This window comes from Mrakia frigida (assembly GCF_051309035.1).
Source record: "Mrakia frigida strain ATCC 22029 unplaced genomic scaffold BDY24scaffold_17, whole genome shotgun sequence".
In the NCBI taxonomy this organism is placed as follows: domain Eukaryota; kingdom Fungi; phylum Basidiomycota; class Tremellomycetes; order Cystofilobasidiales; family Mrakiaceae; genus Mrakia; species Mrakia frigida.
The window spans coordinates 493,249-511,379 of record NW_027481264.1 but is presented as its reverse complement, the minus strand read 5'-3'; the positions used below and the strand labels follow the sequence as shown (position 1 = coordinate 511,379).

General features: G+C 54.8%; 8 protein-coding genes across 8 annotated transcripts; 4 read left to right on the top strand and 4 right to left on the bottom strand.

Annotated features, from left to right (window-relative positions):
- Nucleotides 1-94: 94 nt before the first annotated feature.
- BDY24DRAFT_415645 (F-box protein) lies at nucleotides 95-2,224 on the bottom strand (the record flags this gene model as incomplete). Its single annotated transcript, XM_076643474.1, has 4 exons — nucleotides 95-329; nucleotides 495-1,438; nucleotides 1,500-1,659; nucleotides 1,746-2,224. The coding sequence occupies 4 exons, from the start codon at nucleotides 2,222-2,224 to the stop codon at nucleotides 95-97; spliced, it is 1,818 nt and encodes a 605-aa protein (XP_076496311.1).
- A 185-nt stretch (nucleotides 2,225-2,409) lies between these two features.
- BDY24DRAFT_390719 (uncharacterized protein) lies at nucleotides 2,410-5,567 on the top strand. The gene is made up of 14 exons (XM_076640709.1): nucleotides 2,410-2,852; nucleotides 2,971-3,263; nucleotides 3,344-3,427; nucleotides 3,539-3,678; nucleotides 3,761-3,881; nucleotides 3,980-4,067; nucleotides 4,143-4,247; nucleotides 4,364-4,598; nucleotides 4,672-4,692; nucleotides 4,771-4,867; nucleotides 4,946-5,067; nucleotides 5,139-5,196; nucleotides 5,267-5,293; nucleotides 5,367-5,567. Exons 1-14 carry the CDS (start codon nucleotides 2,532-2,534, stop codon nucleotides 5,419-5,421), a joined length of 1,767 nt encoding a protein of 588 aa, XP_076496310.1. The 5' UTR covers nucleotides 2,410-2,531; the 3' UTR covers nucleotides 5,422-5,567.
- Nucleotides 5,568-5,866: 299 nt separating this feature from the next.
- BDY24DRAFT_415643 (uncharacterized protein) lies at nucleotides 5,867-6,836 on the bottom strand (the record flags this gene model as incomplete). The annotated part of the gene is made up of 4 exons (XM_076643473.1): nucleotides 5,867-5,962; nucleotides 6,085-6,229; nucleotides 6,305-6,633; nucleotides 6,723-6,836. 4 exons carry the CDS (start codon nucleotides 6,834-6,836, stop codon nucleotides 5,867-5,869), a joined length of 684 nt encoding a protein of 227 aa, XP_076496309.1.
- A 93-nt stretch (nucleotides 6,837-6,929) lies between these two features.
- On the top strand, nucleotides 6,930-10,627 carry SAC3 (Sac3p). Its single transcript, XM_076645099.1, has 9 exons — nucleotides 6,930-7,392; nucleotides 7,472-7,651; nucleotides 7,723-7,839; nucleotides 7,908-8,148; nucleotides 8,256-8,816; nucleotides 8,909-9,981; nucleotides 10,072-10,283; nucleotides 10,379-10,443; nucleotides 10,524-10,627. The coding sequence occupies exons 1-8, from the start codon at nucleotides 6,982-6,984 to the stop codon at nucleotides 10,386-10,388; spliced, it is 2,805 nt and encodes a 934-aa protein (XP_076496308.1). The 5' UTR covers nucleotides 6,930-6,981; the 3' UTR covers nucleotides 10,389-10,443; nucleotides 10,524-10,627.
- Nucleotides 10,628-11,373: 746 nt separating this feature from the next.
- BDY24DRAFT_390714 (uncharacterized protein) lies at nucleotides 11,374-12,076 on the top strand (the record flags this gene model as incomplete). Its single annotated transcript, XM_076640708.1, has 2 exons — nucleotides 11,374-11,697; nucleotides 11,768-12,076. Coding segments are annotated over 2 exons (335 nt in total), but the record flags the coding sequence as incomplete, so codon positions are not given.
- On the bottom strand, nucleotides 12,053-14,454 carry UTP15 (snoRNA-binding rRNA-processing protein UTP15). The gene is made up of 7 exons (XM_076637893.1): nucleotides 14,436-14,454; nucleotides 13,954-14,371; nucleotides 13,809-13,861; nucleotides 13,137-13,677; nucleotides 12,652-13,005; nucleotides 12,348-12,528; nucleotides 12,053-12,273 (listed from the first exon to the last, which is right to left on the bottom strand). The coding sequence occupies exons 2-7, from the start codon at nucleotides 14,269-14,271 to the stop codon at nucleotides 12,080-12,082; spliced, it is 1,641 nt and encodes a 546-aa protein (XP_076496306.1). The 5' UTR covers nucleotides 14,272-14,371; nucleotides 14,436-14,454; the 3' UTR covers nucleotides 12,053-12,079.
- Nucleotides 14,455-14,501: 47 nt separating this feature from the next.
- BDY24DRAFT_390711 (uncharacterized protein) lies at nucleotides 14,502-16,846 on the top strand. Its single transcript, XM_076640707.1, has 7 exons — nucleotides 14,502-14,848; nucleotides 14,970-15,189; nucleotides 15,297-15,571; nucleotides 15,641-15,911; nucleotides 15,999-16,225; nucleotides 16,310-16,571; nucleotides 16,659-16,846. The coding sequence occupies exons 1-7, from the start codon at nucleotides 14,609-14,611 to the stop codon at nucleotides 16,820-16,822; spliced, it is 1,659 nt and encodes a 552-aa protein (XP_076496305.1). The 5' UTR covers nucleotides 14,502-14,608; the 3' UTR covers nucleotides 16,823-16,846.
- A 13-nt stretch (nucleotides 16,847-16,859) lies between these two features.
- On the bottom strand, nucleotides 16,860-17,627 carry BDY24DRAFT_390704 (uncharacterized protein). Its single transcript, XM_076640706.1, has one exon. The coding sequence runs from the start codon at nucleotides 17,302-17,304 to the stop codon at nucleotides 17,044-17,046; it is 261 nt and encodes an 86-aa protein (XP_076496304.1). The 5' UTR covers nucleotides 17,305-17,627; the 3' UTR covers nucleotides 16,860-17,043.
- Nucleotides 17,628-18,131: the final 504 nt, after the last annotated feature.

The window sequence follows — 18,131 nt, the reverse complement described above, 5'->3', positions numbered from 1 at the left end:
GGGTCGAGACGACGCGCGTCCTTTCGCCTTTCCTCTCGCTTTCCTTCCGCCCCTTCCCTTCCAGCTTCAAGCTACACCTCATCAGATCGAGACCCTAGATCCCTTCCCTCAAGAACCCAATCCCACCACCGATCTTCGAGCCAACCCTCTCCTCCTCCTTCAACCAAGGCGCGATCGCCCAGAGATCCTCCCACTCGAACGACGCGTAGGACCCAGGTCGAGGGAGAAGGAAGTGGCCGTTTTCGTCCTTGACGAGATCGGGAGGAGGCGAAATCGGCGAAGAGGGAGAGAAAGGACGATCCCCGGGTGTTCGAAGAGCTGCGATGATCCTGCAGAGAGAGAAAGGAAAGGGGAAGGGGTTGTCAGTCTTCGTTCCGCACCTGAGTTGAAGAAAATTGCGAGGAACAAAGACTCGGTCTCAAAGCTAGTAGCGTGATCTTGGGAAATATGTTTCTTTGGGAGAGGGGAGGAGAGAGAAGAAGAAAGGCACGAACAGCAAAGGTCCAACCCAACTCTTCGTTCCCAACACCTCCGGCCACTCCTCGTCCTCCTCATCTTCGTCCACCGCCTCTTCTCCACCTCCACCTCCACCTCCTCGCTCCCACCATCCGACTCTCTCTCCATCAGGTCTCCTCCTCGTGTCCTCTCCTCCAGGCGTCCAATTCGGATAGAGCCTGAATCCACCCGTCGGCCGGGGATGCTCCATTACTCGATAGGGAAGTCTTCCTCGATCCATCGTCACCGTTTCCTGCCGAGGATGTCGAGCCGAGAAGGTTGAAGAGCGATGAATAGGAGGTGGTGGCGGTGAGAGGAAGGTGAGACTCGAAGTCGAAGGAGGAGATCGCTGTTGAGTCGCGCCGGAAGGAGGAGTTGAAGGGTAGCCGAGGGTTGATGAGGAGGAGATTAGATCTCTAGACCGAGCGTGATGGGTGCCGATGGAGAAGGCTGAGGAATTGGGATGGGATTTGGGTTTGAGGAAGGAGGCGATGGACGCGAGGGTGCTGCTAGATTCTCCTCCTCGGCGACTGCTGCTGCTGGTTCCGCTGATCGTACGACTCAACGGTATCCCCATCTTCCTCCTGATCCCACCCGGAATGCTTCCTCCTGCTCGTCCTCCTGAGCTCTCGACGTTGACGGGCGATGGTTCTGCGATGGATCCTCCCAGTGCCGACGCGTTCTCGTTCGAGAGAGCTGGATCTCCACCTTCCGAAAGGCTTCTTTCCCTTCCCTTCATCTGCAGGTCTCTCAAACCGGATGGGTTCCAAGTCCGAGCCTCTCGAGGAGCGTCGGAGTAGCAGAGAGGAGGGTGAAGGAAGGCGTGTGCGTTCCGGGAGACGAAGAGGGAAGTCGGAGAGTGAAGGACGCCGACGGCGAGGATGTGGACGTCTGTGAGAGAAAGTACGTGCCGTACGGTAGTCGGGGAGTGATGAAGATTGTTCTGGAAGAGAAAAAGAAGGTCAGGAAGGCGAACGGGGAACAAGGGAAGCAAGCGAACCGACCTGGATCTTGATCTCCTGGAAAACAGCGAGCGGATCGAACGCTGCTGCTCGGACTCTATTCAAAGTAGCCGATCCTCTCCGATCTAGAGTGATCCAGCGAGTGTAGGCTTCCTCGGTGGTACAGGTCGAAGTCGATCGGTGGGCGACTCGGTAGATGGTCCTTGAGGGGGAGAGTTGAAGGAGCCCAGATCGAATCAGCTGAAACTTTCCCCCTCGACACTCTGCTCCTTATGACAGTAGGCTCACCTCATGAACAGAGTTCTCCAACTCATTCCTTCTCTCCGCCAGCTCTCTCCGTTCCAACTCGGTAGAAATCGACGTCGCATCACCTCCTCCCAATCCGACTCCCTCAACCCGACGGGCAGCTCCATGACCGTGCCCACGAACTCAGGCCTTGCTTTGACGAGGATGTCGTAGAAAGCCGTCCTAGGCACGTAGGAATAGCATCCTAATCGCTGGAGGGATCGAGGGTAAGGTGTGAAGGGAGGAGGATGGAGGGCGAGATCGACGGGGTGGGACCAGGGAGAGAGGAGGGACGAGGAGGAGATTTGATAGAAGAGGGAGGAAAGTTGCGAGGCGATTAGGAGAGCGTCGAGGGGAAGGAAGGAGAGGATGTGAGAGATGATCTCTGGCGGTAGGTGCTGGAGGAGGAGGACGAGGGAAGGTGGAGGGGAGGGAGGAGGAGAAGCGAGCTCATCTTGCAAGAGCTGCTTCAGAGGAGCCATCGGCAAGGCGGAGAGATCCGTCTTCTGGAGCGAGATGGTGAAGAGGAGGGTAGAGGAGGTTCCGATGAATTTCAGAGAGTTTAGAAGGTCGTGGTTTGGGGAGAAAGAAGGGAAAGAGGGGATGACGAGCTGATGGCCGAGCGTCTTCTCTTTTTGGGTGAGCTTTCGATACCTCCTTCCCTTTTTCCTTATCTTCCAACCTCCACGGCTCAAATTTCCTCTGTCTCGTCTGCTAGAAAGAGACACAGCTTTCTTCTCTCTTCTCTCCCACCTACGTTTTTCCTCCCTCGTTCTCCTCCTTCCCACCATGTCCGCCTTCTCACCCCTTCTTGACCTCCTCCATCAGCCCTTCCTCGCTCCCCTCGTTCTCTCCTCCCTCCTCCTCCTCCCGCTCGCAATCTATCGAGTCCTCCATCGACCTCCCTCTCCTACTCGCAAAGCTCGAACGAGGAAGTTCTGGTTCACCATGGCCGTCCTCGTAGGGCCCGTCTGGCTCTTGACGCCCATTTCTTACCTCGCTTTCGGATGGGGATGTCTCGCCAGTTTGGGATGGGGCGGGTTCTCGTGGCCAAGAGGCAAAGGAGCTAGGATTGCTTCTGGATTCGGAGTAGGGTGGGCTTCACTCGAGGTGAGTTCAACGTCTCTAAGATTTTCCTCGAAGACGACCGTTCTCTCCCGGTAGGATCCGTTCGAGGGCTGACTTTCGTTTGGTCCGCTTGTCTCGTTCGTCTTTCTTCTCTCTTCAGGTCCTCTTCTCTCTCATTCATCTCTATCTCGCCTATCGGATCCAACCCGTCACCCCTCCTCTCACCGCAGACCCAGCTCAACTTCGACAGATATTCCTGAGGGTTCTTCAAGCGAACCTTCAAAGAGCGAATCACGAGTTGGTCTCCGAGGACGACGAACTCAGCTCTCTGCCAGAGGAGAATCTGGAGGAGGTTCTGGAGGAGGTCGAGGGTGCTCTGGATATCAAGCATGGTGGAAAAGGGATCGAGAGGTTGGAGGAGGACGATGAGAGGGCTGTCGCTTTCAGAGAGAGGTGAGTCGTCGCTGTCTCGCGTCGGAGTTTCGTCTCTTCCTCTTTCTGACAACAACTTCCCGTCTTCTTCTTCCTACTAGACTTCGAACCTGGTTCTACCACGCTGACTGGGATTCGCTTCAGAGGGATAACATCCTCGACTGGATTTCTTGGTCGACCTTCAAGTGAGATTTGGCTCGATCCTCTTCCTTTCCATTTCCCTCATATTCTCCTCCGAAACCTTCGCTGAGACTCGAAGCTAACACGTTTCTCAATTTCCCTTGTTGTCTCTTCAGTTCCTCTCTCGAACACACTCTCTCGATCCCTGCGTACAAGACGGTTCTCCTCGACGCGCTCGAACTCATCGAACGAAGAACGGGCAAGATCTTACCCCCAGGAAGGAACGAATCCATTCGAGTGATTCGACTTACTCTCGGTCAGTCTAATTCCTCTTCCCTCTTGTTCAACTCATTACAGATCTGTCGTTGACGTCCTCTTTCTTTTTCGACGCGTCTCAGACAAAGTCAACGTCCGACATCGCCCTTTGATCCTCTACACTCTCACTTGGCTTCTGAATCAACTGTGTTCTGTGACTTACTGGTCGAAAGGTGTGAAGAGAGTGAAGTTCGGAGAAATTGAGTGAGTTTCCGTGGGACTCAATCGGATTCTTCGACGCGTCTCGGTTGCGCGCGTCGGTCAATCTCGCTGACCTGGGCCCTTCTTTCTCTTCATGTTAGATATCTCGTTCACTTCCCAGATGACTGGACTCCTGAGAAGGGAAGGAAGAAAGCTGCCTCTTCGCCGATTCTCTACATTCACGGACTGGTTCGTCGCGTCGTCGCTTTTCATTTGGATCGAGCTCGTCTGACTTCTCTTTCCTGCACGCGCTCTCTCTCACAGGGTTTCGGATTCCTTCAGAACCATTTCGTTATCTCGACACTCCTCCGAGACTACTCGTCGCATCCCATCCTCGTTCCCATCCAGCCTGCAATCTCAATGACCCTCGTACGTCCCTTCCTCCCTCCTTCCTCCTCCTCCTTGCTTCTTCTCTCACGAGTCGAGCTTCCTGACTGATCAGCCCAACAAAAACTGCCTTTCTGTCTTTCCTCGCTTCACCCCAGCCCTCACGTCGCCACCTCGTCCCTTTCAGTCGACCGGAAACCATCCGCTCCCTCTCCCTCGCTCTCGACCACTACAAGTTCTACTCTCCCGACTCGGATGACCATTCGGGAGGAGTTACGATCTTCAGTCACTCGAATGGATCTACTAGTCACGCCTGGGTTCTTAAGGATATTCCCGCGGCCATCCGTCGTTCTTGTTTCGTCGACCCTGTCGTTTTCTGCCTCTGGGAGGGAGGTGAGTCCTCGGTCCTCTTCACCCGCTGAGTAAATGACGTTTGACTGACGGCTCGTCTTCTCCGTTTTCTCAGACGTCTGCTACAACTTCGTCTGTAAGTTCGAATCACGACTTGGAGACGCGTCTCCTTCTCTCCCCGCTGACCTCCTTCCCCTTCCTCTTTCTTTGACAGATCGAGATCCTTCGACAGCGATCGAGCTTCTCATGAGCTTCTTCATTGGCTCAGAACTCGGAATCGCCAATACCATCTCGAGGAACTTCGACTGGTCGTTCGTCCTTCTTCTTCTCCTCGCTCTCCTGCTCTTCCGTCTCTCCCTCGTTCTGATCCTTCTCTCCTTCGTCTCTAGGAGTAACACCCTCTTCTTCGAGGACATTGTCAACGGTACCGATGCATCTCGGACAGCCTTCTTCCTCGGAGGTCGTGATGCGATCGTCCACGCCGAACGAGTGAAACACTACCTTGAGCATCGTCAGTTCCTGTCCTCTGCTCTTCCACGTCTTTCTCGAACTTCAACTGACTCGACCCCTCTTTCGTCGCAGACGGCGTTTCGAAGGGACTTCACTACGATCCTAGAGGCTCACATGGAGAGGCGTTGCTGTGAGTTCCGTCGCGTCTCGGTTCTCGTCATCTCTTCCTTTCTGACCTTCTCTTCCTTCTTCCTTTGCAGCGGGAAAACACTAGACAAAGTCCTACGGTGCGTCTCATCCTCTTTTCCTCTCAATGATGTATCTTTGAGCTAACCTATTCTTTTTCTCTCTCCTTCGAAGATGGGTCGGCGGTGAAGACCATCAGGACGACGGAACAACTTCGACCTCGACTTGATCTACACCCCCTGGAAGAGCTATCTCCTTTCTTCGTTTACTTTGGACCTCTGCATCTTTGCTCTTTTCTGTGTGGTCCTCTGCTGCTTTTGCTCCTTACTTATCTTAGACTCTTCTTGAAACGTAGAATAATGATCTTCCCACGAATCGAAACGAGTGAGACGAAAGCTGCTCGCCTCTCTGGCAGCGATCGATACAAACTTATTCAGCGTTCTAGAGATACAGATACATAGATGCTCAGCCAGCATAAGGTTCGATCGCTTGTCCGAGTCAAAAGGATTCAACGAAGCGAGACGAGTCGCGTTTTGTTCGAGTCCTTCGCGCTGCTCCTCTTGTGCGTCCTCTCAAAATCATCGTCCTTATGAACAGATTGAACTAGCACCCACGTTTACCCTTCATCCCTCTTCCAACTGTGTACCACCACCCAACTCCCAACCTATCCTGCTTCATCGCTCGAGCCGAGGTCTCGACAACGCGTTCCACTCGATGTGATGGGAGAAGAGAGCGAGATCAGCACGGGAGTTGAAGAGACCTAGTCCGAGCTGATGAGAAAAAGAACGTACGTGTTCAGAGCTGGGCGAGGGAGAGAGAGGGGAATGCTTAGCTTGTGCTCGAGCACGAGGGGAAGAAACCGAGTCGACAACAGAAACGTAACAAGACGAACCTTGAAGTCGTCCCCAGCTTTGATCCAGGAGTAGCCGTGCGTCGTCAAGACCTTTCCGTATAGGGAGGAAAAGTCGCGAACCACCTTCGTGGGCAGTCGAGAGAGGAGGCTGAGGCTTAGATGCCCGAGTCCTGATGGTGCCAACCTTTGTTAGGTCCGTCGGATCAAGGTTAACAGCGATGTTCTCCCTGGAGATGTAAGCCCGTAGACGTGGCTTCACCGCAAACTACGCTGAGCTAGATCCTCCCGTCCGTGGATTGAGGCGACGGCGAAGACCTCGACGGGAAGCGGGAGTTGCGCGTCCGTTCCTGCGACGAGACAAGCTCCTCTGACTCCCCGAGGGAGGACTGGGTCCATGACCAACCTCGGTAGGTGCTCGATGAGGAAATATCTAGCCAGAGCTGGAGAGTCGTACTTGTCGAAGAGCTTGGGTGGGTTGGGGGGAGGTTGACCTTCGATGAGGAGACGCCCTCGAGGAGCGTAGCGGAGGAAGACCTCGAAGAGCTCTCCTGCTTCTTCGATCTTGATGAGGAGGTGCCCATCCTTCTTCTCTTGATGTTGTTGAGGTGGGAGGGAGAGGATGTCGTCGAAGACGGAGGAGGTTGAACGAAGGTAGAGGGATCGAGTCGCAAGAGGACCTTGTTCGAGGATTCGACGACGATGTCGGCTTCGGGGTAGAGAGGAAAGTTGGGGTGGTAAGGAGATGGATCGACTTTGTCTTGTGTATCATCTGCCTTCCTTTTGGGAGCCATCGTGAATGAGGAAAGGGAAGGAAGGAAGGGAAGGAAGGAGAAGCGGTTGAAGGTCAAAGTGAGCTTCGACGTTTGAAGCTCTTGTTTCCCCAACCTCCCATCACCTTTTTACCACCTTTTTTCACTTTTCTCTCCTCTTCTCGACATGACTTCCCGAGGTGGTGGAGCTCCCTCCGGAGTTTGGTCTCGCGGTGGCCTTCCTTCTCGACCAGGATCCACTCATCAACCTCCATCGACCTCGACCTCCTCCTTCCCTCCTTCCTCGTCCTCGTCCCAGCAATCCTCAACAGCACCCTCCTTCTCAGGATTCAGCAACAATCGAGGAGGGTCTCAGAGAGGAGGCTCGTTCAACGGAAGTCGAGGTGGCCGAGGAGGAGGGAACGCTCTTAGTCGAATGGAAGCTCTCGTCGACGAAGGAGATCCAGAGGCAGGAGAGGATCCCGCTGGAACAGACTCGGAAGGGCTCGCTTTGGGAGGAGAAGAAGATGACGAAGGGAAGGCTCATGCTAGAAGTCAGAGGTTCAACAAGAAGTTTGAAGGAAACATGTTCGAGAAGGTGAGCATCAACGAGAGCGAGGGAGGGAGGGAACAGTACAGAGAGGGCTGAAGCTGACCTCCTCCTTCCTGCTCTTCAGCTCCACGTTCTTCGAGAACAAGAACGAAAACAAGCCATCGCCAACGGGGAGATCGATGATCCCGACAACCCCAACGCTCCCAAACGAATTGGATCCCTCAAAGGGACGTGTACAGAGATGTGCCCGAGGTACGAGAGGGAGGAGAGGGAGCACAAGTTCAACGTCGACAAGTTCGAGCTCGTGAGTAGCCGCGTCTATACTTTCTCGAAGTTGAAAGGCTTCGGGTTGATCTTCTCTCGTCTCTCTACTAGCTCGCCGGAACCACCAATCGAATAGATCACTCCAAGGCCGTCAAGATGTTCCATCGTCCAGCAGCAGGAAACGAACAAGCTCTTCCCTCCGACGTTCGAACACCAGAGACTCTCAGGGTGAGTCCAGGCTCTCGAATCTTTTATCTTTTGCTCTCAGAGCGAACCTGGCTTATTCTTCTCTGCAGAACACTCTCGACTACCTCTTCACTACTCTTCTCGGCGAGGATCCCGAGCTCAAAGCGACCCACTCCTTCATTCGAGATCGAACGCGTTCCATCCGACAGGACTTCTCCGTTCAGTCCGAGAAGTCAGACATCAGCATCGAATGTCACGAGAGGATGGCGAGGTACCATATCCACGCTCTGCACGTGCTCTGTGCGACCGAGGGATTCAGTGTTCAGCAGGAGATGGAGCAGATGAAGAAAGGTCCGTCGTCTCGTCCCCCTCCCGTCTTCCCTCTCCTGCTTTCTTCGACGCGTCATTTTCGCTCTCAAACCTTCTCAAGTAGCTCACGCAACCTCCTATTACTTCAGTCTTCCAATCCCTCGACCAATTCTACACCGATCGACGAACTTCTCGCACCTCCTCCTCCTCCACTCCCTCCTCCCCTCACGAAGCCGAATTCTGCGCCTACCTCCTTCTCGCTCACATCTGGGACACCGACATCCTCCGCAAGACCGAAGCTCTCCCTCCCTACCTCTTCTACACTCCCGAGGTCCAACTCGCTCTCTCCCTCACCTACATGGCCCAACGATCCAACGACCCTCACGCGGGAAGGTCGAAACCGACGTCCGAGCTCTCGCAAAACTTCTTTACCAGGTTCTTCAAGACGGTGCAGCGAGGGACGACTCCTTACCTGGTAGCTTGCTTGGTGGAGAGTCATTTCGGAGATGTGAGGAAGGCTGGGTTGCTAGGGTTGAAGAAGAGCTTCTTGCCTAGGCACGGAGCGGTTGCGGTAGAGGATTTAGTTGGGATGCTGGGGTGTGACGATGTGAGGGATGTGGCTGAGGTGTGTGAGGAGTTCGGGTTGAAGGTTACGAGGGAAGGAAGCATGCCCATCTCGGTTGAGGTCAACAGGGACTCGGTGATCGTCGGTGAGTCGCGTCTTTTTGTCTCTTTCGAGGCGTCTTTTCTTTCGTGATCTCAGCAGCTCACTCTAACTTCTTCTCCCCTTCGTTTCTTCCAGATCCTCGTCAAAACTACGCCCAACGCCACTCTCGACGCGTCGTAGACTCGAAGCGAACAGGCTGGAGCAACATCGAGATCATCAACGGGGTCGCCCTTCGACGACGAGCCAACTCGCCCGTTCAGACGAAGACAGCTCCCTCTCGTCCTGCTCCTTCGAGGATCGTCTCCAAGTCTTCTCTCTCGGCAGCAGCCTCCTCCTTCCAACCTCGTCCATCTCCTCTCGGAACGACCCAACCCATCGGATCCTCAGCCTTTGGATCCGTCCCTTCCTCGTCGGCCTCGACGACCTCCCAGCCCTCCTCCTCTCCTTTCCCAACCTCCTCGACCTCCTTCCCTCCACCTCAGAAGCAGCCGTCTTCCTCTCCTTTCGGTTTCGCTCCTACTCCAGCTCCCTCCTCGTCTCCCTTCGGCCAACCTCCTCCCTCTTCCACCTTCCTCAGCTCGGCGGCCACTCCCTTTGTCCCTCGTGCAGTCCCAGCCTCGACTTCCACGCTCCCGCCACCATCTACAACTCCAAAACACCCTCCGCCAGTCGCCAAACCCAAACCCAAACCCAAACCCAAACCTTCCATCCCCTCCTCGACCATCGCCTCCCTCGCCTCTGCCCTCCTCGACGAGTCCATCCTCTCCTCCCTCACCGCCATCTCCTCCTCCGCCATAGCTTCCCAACAACGTCTCCTCGACCAACAAGCGGCTCAACTCGCTTCCGGTCTCTCCCAATACCTCAATCACTCGAGCGCGTCGTTCGTAGAGGAGCAGATTGCGGGACGGGTGAAGCAGGTTGGGATGGAGGCGCTTGCGGATGAGCAGGAGAGGAGGTGGGCGGACAAGAAAGCTTGGGGAAGGTTCGTGGAGGTTACGGAGTGGAAGAAGGGAAGGAGGCAGAGGTTGGAGAGGAGGAGGAGGGATGAGGAGGGGATGGGATTGTCGATGAGTCGGATGAAGGTTGAGCCGGAGGAGTACTGGGATGAGATTGAGGGGGATGGGAGTGAAGAGGATGAGGATATGATGGATGTTGAGAGGAAGGGAGGGGTAGGGGATTATCGTGAGAAGGAGCTGGAGTTGGTGAAGGTTCGTTCGCTTCGTTCTCTTTCTCTCTCTCGACGCCTCCTCCCTCTCTCGCTGACCTCCTCTCATTCTTTTCCCCCTTTCTTCGATCAGACCGGAAAAGCTTCAGCTGCGTTCCACAAACCTTCCACGTTCCTCGACTTTCTTGCCCAACACCTTTCGTCTCTCGTTCCTCCGCCACCAGTCGACGAAGATCTTCTGCCTTGGGACGTCCTGCTCTCGACCACGACGGACTGGACGGCTCCTTACCTTCGGAAGAAGCTGGGCTTGGAGGGTGGTGCGACGCTGGTGTCTGCGAGTGGAAGGTCGGTGGAAGTCAGCGTGGGAGAGGATGTGAGTTTTCCGACGCGTCGGATCGTCTTCGAAGTAACGCTGATCGTTCGCTCGTTTGATTCCGTAGGAGGATCTGATCGACTCGGAGGATATCGGCCTGGTGGTTTTTGAGGTTGGACGAGGTGATAGATGGTAAGTCGACCCCTTGATCTCTCGTGTTCGAACGAGATCGAAGCTGAGCCCTTTCCTCCTTCCTTTCCTCCTCCCCTCAGGTCTCCCGAGGAAGACTCCGCTCGTCTCGAAGACACTCTCAGCGTGATCTCCGAAGACAACCTCATCGCTACCTCTCTCCTCCTCATCTCGTGGGACTCTCCCGACCATCAGGAAAGTATCGAAGACGCTGTGAGTTCCCTTCGTCCCCTCGTTCTTTCTCGACGCGTGCTGACCCTTCTTTCGCTTCAGCTGGACGTCGAAAACCTCCCCATTCCCTACGATAGGATTTGCATCGTTCATCTCAACGTCTCAGACACGGATGCCGCCTTCGCATCGGCCGTAAAGGATCTCGTCCGCAAGATCGGGTGGATCAACGTGCGAATGGTTTCGCCTGAAGGTCAGTCTCGTCTCGCCTTGCTTCTCGACCTCTCGAGTAGTCCGCTGACTCTGGATCTTTCTACAGAGTACATGAAGCCTCTCGAGCCCGTCTGGATGGATCTTTTGGCGTTTGGAGTGGATGTCCTCGCTCTCGAGCCTGTCGGTGAGTCTCGGTTGTTCACGCTTCCGTCTCGTCGCTTCTGACCCTCCCCCTCTTTGACGTAACGCAGACTGGGACGTCGCTGTTTCGACGTTCAACGACCTATTGGACTCGCTTAACGAGTTCTCGTCTGGAGTTCTGCAAGGCCTTCGACCGTCTGAGAAGCCGGAACTCGATTTCCCTCCCTTCGCTCCCTCCCAAAAGATCACCGACAACCGGTTCGTCTCAGCTTCTAGCCCTTCTCCTCCCACTCGAACTAACCTGACCTTCTTCCAAACCAACAGGTCTGCCTCTCGAGCTCTCCAAGAGTACCTCGAACTCTCGAGGTTCGACGACGACGCTACCTTCAGTTTCGTTCGATGCGACCTCCGAAATGCTCGTCTTTCTGGATCTCGTGAGGCAAATCTTCTCTTTGCCCTTCCTTACCCTATTCTTGCTGACTCTCTTCTTCGTGACTTCGCTTCCTTCTCTACAGCTCCACCCTACCGAGCAGTCCTCGAGACCCTCTTCGACTCCCTCCTCGTGGACCTCAACCGCCTCCCTCCCGTCCGCCTCTCCTCCCTCAAGGACGACGATCTCCTCGACTGGTACACCAACCAGGCTCGCAAAGTCGAACGAGGCTTCCAGAAGGTTCTGGATCAGCATCGGAAGGGTCAGGAAGCAGCTGAAGCAGCTCTCAGGGAGAACGAGTCGAGGTTCGTCTTTCCGTTCGCTTCCCTTTGCGTCGAACCCGAGGGCTCACTCTCGTTCTCTTTCGCTTCGCAGATCCAACATGATGCTCGTCGATCTCGTCGTCACCTCTACGCCCGTCAAGAACAGTCTAGGGAAACGACCGAGGAGACCCACGGACGAGGACGTCGAGCCAGCTCCTCAGTCGAAGGGAAGAGGAGGAGAGGGAGGAGCCGTCGAGAACCCTCTGCAGAAGTTGAGGCGATTGACGGCTGAGGCGAAGACCAACTGGAACCTCTAGTATACCTTAGCCTTCAGTCTTGTAGTTCTAGCTTGCTCGTTCGTTCACTTTGTATCTCCCTTTCTCGCCTCTCCCGCGTCTCGTCTAAATAAGGATAAGATCAAGATCTAAACAACAACGGGACTTGGCAGACTCGCCTCTCCCTGACCCATGATCGCATTCCCCAGAACCATATCCACCATCCCCTTCAGACCCACCAGCACATCCCTCTGCATCCTCAGCTCGTCGTTGACCTTCTTCTGGAGCTTGCCGAAGAGGTCGTCGATGAGAGGGGATTGACCCATGATCGGGGAGTAGAGGTCTGTGAAGTGAACGAACAAAAAGGGTAGAGGAGTTAGAACGGGCGAGATGAAAGGGAAGGGCAAGGGAACGCACCTATAACGACGAGAGAGACCTGGGCTGCTGTCGAACCGAATCGAGTGTCGGTGACGTTTCGAATGAGGAATCGAAGGATGGGTTCGAGGGAAACGTCGTCTCGTCCAGAGAGAGCTGTCCGCAGACCGTCTCGGTGGATGAGTTCGGTGATGAGCGAGAAGGAGGTGGTTGGTGGGATGTCCTACAAAAACGAACGAGAGAGACGGAAAGGTCAGCTCGACGCGTCTTCGTCTCCTCCTTCTCCTCCCTCCCTCTTCTTCTCTGCTCCCCCAACCCTCAAACGATAAGACGAATGTGATCTCACCCTCTTCAGCGCCGCATCCAAAGCAGCTCCGTACCTAAACTCCTTCAAGAACCTATCGTAAACCCTGAGCTTCTTCTTCTTGCCCGCTCCGGACGCGTCGTTGATCCTGACCTCTCCCTTCTCTCCGACCAGCGGAGCCTTCTTCTTGTCCTTGGCTCGATCGGTCTCTGCGCTAGCGAGGAGAGCTCCGAGATCGGCTCCGGCGGAGAGGAAGGAGGTGTAGGTCGAAGGGTTGAGAGGAGCGGAGTCGAGAGGGTGGGAAGAGGAGCTGATGGCGGCGACTTTGGGAGGAGCTCGTTGACGGATCGAGAGGGTGGAATCGGAGAGACCGGCGGCGAGGTGGGTGTCGTCGGGCTGTTGAGTGATAGAGGAGCCGTATGGAAGAAGAGTGAAGGAGGGAAAGAGGGAGCCAGAGTCAGCGAAAGGGAAGAGAGGTGCGAGCCTCGATGCGAAAGAAGAAGGAAAAGGCGGAGAGCGATACGCACAGAGATAGCGATCGAAAGAATAGGAGCCGTGTACCTCATCGTGTGCACGACCTTCCAGTCTGCCACATCGTAAACCTTCACCATCTGATCCAACCCACCACTCAACAACCTCCTCTTTCCAGCTCCGTTCGCTCCATCGAACGTCAAGCACGTCACCGTCTTCTGGTGATTGCTGACCTCCCTCAAACACCTTCCACCACCCACCAGATCCCAACACCTCACCACGGGTCCTCCAGCACTGAGAACGAGTCCTCCTGAGGGGTAGGGAAGCACGGCTTCGGTCGCGTAGTTGGACTGAAGGGTCATTTCAGCGTTTCCTGTTCGAGTGTCCCAGAGCTTGACGGTGGAGTCGTAGGAACCTGTAAGGATCTGGTGAGGGGAGTTGGGAAGGAACGCTCCGGATCGGACGTAGTCTGTGTGGCCGGTGAAGGTGAGGAGGGGGGTAGAGGAGGTGAGGTCGTAGAGGGCGGCGGTGGTGTCGTCGGAACAGGTGAGGAGGTTGGAGAGGTTGTGAGGCGAGAATTTGGTGACGTGGACGGGTCTGGGAGAGGAAAGAGGGAGATCAAGAATCAGCTCGGGGTTCTTGGGATGGCAGAGGAAGCAGGAGAACGGGCAAAGGAAGAGGAGGGAGGGAGGGAGGGATGGAGGAGGAGGGAAGGGGAAGGAGCTCACTGTTGGTGATCCTTGATCTGTTTGAGAATTTCTCTCGAGTTCAAGTTGAAGACCTGAGAGTGAAGAGTATCCCAGGAAGTAATTGGTCAGTCTATATCTCCTCGGTGGCTCGAAAACGAGCTCAAGAAAGAAAGTCGAAGCTCACCTGAACCAAACCTGAATCGTCTCCTGCGACCAACAGGTTCCCGTCGCTCCTGATCTCTCCACTTCTAGCGGTCTCCTTGAACCTAGCGACCGTCTTGACGACCTTGTTCGTCCTGGGAGCGTAGATCTTGACTTCCGAGCTTGCAGTGACTGCCAGACGGTGAGGCTTTTGAGGGGCGAACTGGACGTGCGTTATAGGAGCGTACTCCTTGATGTACGTAGGGTTCTTGTAACGACGCCAGTATCGAGATTCGTTCGTCCGGGAGGAAGAGGGAGGAGCGGGGTGCTTGAGCACAGGGGCAGTAGCGTAGGAAGTCATCGGGGGAGGAAGGGAGGAGGTCGTGGGTTGGAGGGAGGGAGGGAGGAAGGTCGAATTGAGCTCGAGTTTCTCCAAATCTGCACCGCAACACAAACGAACACTTCTCGACGTCGATTTCAGTTTTGGAAGGTCACAAAGGCACCAGATCCTCCGGGAGGCCTAACACTAGGATGAAATCCGAAAACGAGATAATTTTCAGCGGACTAGAAGGAGAGGAAAGCCGCCTCGCTGTTTGACCTCCAACTTCGAGCTCACCCCTTCCTTCCCTCCCTCCCGGCCTTCCTCCTCCCACCCAACCCTCGCCGACCCCCACTCTCCTCAAAAGTCGTACAGCACGATGGCCTCAGACTTGGAACCTTCTATCCCACTCGAAAAATTCGCTTCAAACTCCTTCCTTCTCGACTCGTTGCTCTCCCGTCTCGACCCTTCCTTCGTCGAGCTCTCCTTGACGTCTCCCTCGGCAAACTCGATCGAGGACCATCGAATTCTCGTTCGTCGAGAAACAGAGACTCTTCTCTTCACATCGGACCAGATCCTCGTCGAGAAGTTCCCTACGTGGACGCACGGACAAAGAAAGGTGAGCCTCCATCTCTGAGCTCTGAGCTCAACTTCCCTTCCTTGCCACTTCTTCGCCTTCGACCGGTGCGTCCCACATATTCTTATTTGGCTGAAAGCCTCTGGTCGATGCCTCGACTCAGCCGGCCTCGCTGTACTTCCTAGCCCTGGAATGGTCGCTCGAGGATCGAATCAGGGAAAACGGAGGGTCCAATGTCGACAGATCTGGACTCGATGCCGTCGTCCTCGCTCTCGTAGGAGCTGTCCGCCTCGGTCTCGGAGCTGAGGAGGCTCATGCTTGGTTGAGTGCTGAGATGAGGAAGTATTTTGACGGACAGACCAGCAAGCTCGATGTAAGAGCGGGTGAGCCTGCGTTTCTTGCTCTTCCTTTCTTTGGATCGCGCTCGAGAGGAAAGCACTCACAATCTCCTTGCTCTACATCCTTCTTCCCCGACTGGCATCGATTACAGACTCCTCTGCCTCTTCTAACCCACGACGAGCCCCGCAGCCACAAGAGGAACAACAGCAGCAGCCTTCTCCTCCTCCTCCATCTCCCGCGTCCCTCGTCGCTCAAGCGATCCGAACCCTCCCTCCCAATGTCTTTCAAACCATCTTCACGCATCCTTCCATCGATCCTGTGGATAACCTCGAAAGCTTCTTCGGTCTAGGTCTTTCCTTCCTTCGAAACACGGTCTCCTTCATTCTGAACAGTCGCGTCCCAGGCTTGTCTCCCGATCGAATGCAGGTCCGTTGCTCCTTCTCCTCCCCAGTCTTATCATCTTCGACACTGACGTTCCCTTTGTTTTTCTTCTAGCTCGTCGTCAACGCTTCCTGCGCTCCCGATCTCCTTGGTTCGCTCGCTCGAGAATGGAACCTGGATTCGCTCGCTCGAGAACGAGGTAGATCTCCCGAACTCTTCCTCACGACCCAGACGGAGATGCTCTTCTTCTCGCTCGTGGGAGGAACTCTTGCTGTGTTTGGAGATGTCTGGACGGGGCAGTGGCTGGTTCAGGTGCTTGGGGAGTACGTGAGAAGGGAGCTCATTCGTCTCTGTTCGGAGGAGGAGACAATCGACCCGTCGAGACGTGAGTCTTCCTCTTGCTTTCTCTACAGCCGAGTCGAGCAGCGACCTTTCTGATCCTTACTCTCTTCTCTCGTAACTCACACCCTAGTTGGACTCCAATCGAACTCGAACGGTGCTTCCTCTTCCTCCTCCGCTTCCCTCATCGATCCCAAACTCGCCATCCTCAATCGACTCTCCTCCACCACCATCCAAACCATCATCGACAACCCTGAAACCCTCGCCTCGAAGGGAAGGAAACAACTGGAGAGCACGAGTGCTTACGTCTTCGGTCGTCTCCCCTTCTACGAGCGACCCTCCGAGTCGAATCGAACCAAGGTCAGTTTCAACCCGACCTTCTTCGCCGCTCTTTTCTCCTCTTCAGGTAGAACTGACCCTTTCTTGCCGCTACCCTGCATCCAGTACATCCTCGCCAACAAAGTCACCCTCCCCGAATCCCTCCAATGCCTCGCTCAAAACCTCAGTCTCCACCTGCATCCTCGTCTCATCGGACGCGTCGACTTCCAACACCTCGACGTTGTCTTCGCAGCTGTCTATCGAGGAATCGAGGTGGATTTGCCGTTGACGGAGAGGTATCATTTCATCGAGAAGGTGATCGTTCCGGAGATGATTAAGAGGCACGAGAAGATGGAGAAGGGGCCGAAGAAGGAGAAGGGACCGGCTCGTGAGTTCGTTTTGGTTCGTTTCGTTTTGGTTCGACGGAGACGGATATGCTGATGCAGCGTTGTTGAATTGTTGGGTAGGAAAACAGAAACCCCTCGTACGAATCCCAAGAACAAGCCTCCTCGATCGAGAGCGAAGTCGCATGGGAAGAAGAAGGGGGAAAGGGAGGAAAGGAGGGCGACGTTGAGTGATCCGAGTCGTTCCAGATTCTTCCTTTCCCTTCTTTTGCACAATCTTCGACGACTCTCGTAGCTATCCTTCGACTTCATGATTTCGATATATGCCCATCCTCTTCTGTTTCTGCGTTGCGTTCGACGGTTCTTGAGGCTGCACGACGCGTCTCAGTCTTTCTTCGGGAACTCGCCTTGAAGACACGCTCGTCGTCACGAAAGTTAGATCGAAAGTCTCTCTTCAGAGTCGTGTACTCGTTGGATCATATCACAGCAGCCAAGTCGTAAAAGAAACGAGATCAATCAAACTCCTCCGTTCGCTCTCTCAATCGCCTCTCTTGCTCCCTCCCACTTTTTCGCTCCCCAAAGTCTATACGCGTGAGGCGAGTTGACTCCGTCCAACAGCATCTTCGAGAACCTCCTGTTCCCACCTGACGACCACCACTTCCAAGCCGAGAGGGACGTCCAGGAGAGATGCTCAGGGATCTCGCACCCGATCTGGGACGCGTAGAAGGCGAGGAGGACCAAGATGGAGGCGTCCGAAGTTCGGGGTGGTGCTGACATTATCAAAGATAGGCCAGCGAGAGAGGGAGAGAGAAATTGGAGCAGAGAAAGGCGCGACCAGATCAGACCGGACGATGGCTCTGAAACTAGATACGATGATCACATGTAGCTTTGGCTTACTTTGAACGCATTTCTGCCTAGATTTGAGCTAGAGTGAGAGCGTGAGATACTTCAAACCTGATCCCAATCTCAGTCATCTCGACGCGTCCACCCTCCTCTTCCTCCCTTTCTCATTTTCGACTCGAACACCCGTATCCGGCGAGTCGATCTTAACCACAAGCCGACGCTCTAACCACCTAAACTACAAAGTCTTAACAAATGACTGTTCTTTGATGTTAGAAAGTCTGTGATTGATGGATAGTATCGCTAGAAAGAAGAGGATGTCGATCTCGTCTTCTCGGACTGGGTCTTCTTCCGTGCCTTTTCTTCTTCCCCTTGCTTTGAGTTGGCTCGTAGTCGCCCTCAGCCAGTGATAGGGCTTTCCTAGTTGTATCTGCTGAAGAAGGGTGGGGGAAGAGGAGGAGGAAAGAGGGAGGGAGGGGAAGAGGGTTTGGGAAGGCGTGACGCCTTGTTGAGCTCGATGCGACGAGGATGAAGATGGAGATGGAGATGTAGAGGTTGAGCCCGAAGTGAGAGGAAGAGAAATACTTACTCGTTCTTCTGGTAAAGACCGAAGATTAGGAAGGAGGAAAGGCAAGAGGCAGCGATGAAGTCGAAAAGCAAGACGCGTCGGAGAGCGAAGACTGGAGGGTTGATTTCGTGCAAGGGGGGTTTTGATCAGGTTGGAGAGATGAGAGGGATGGGAGAAGGTGATCTACTGCTTCAAA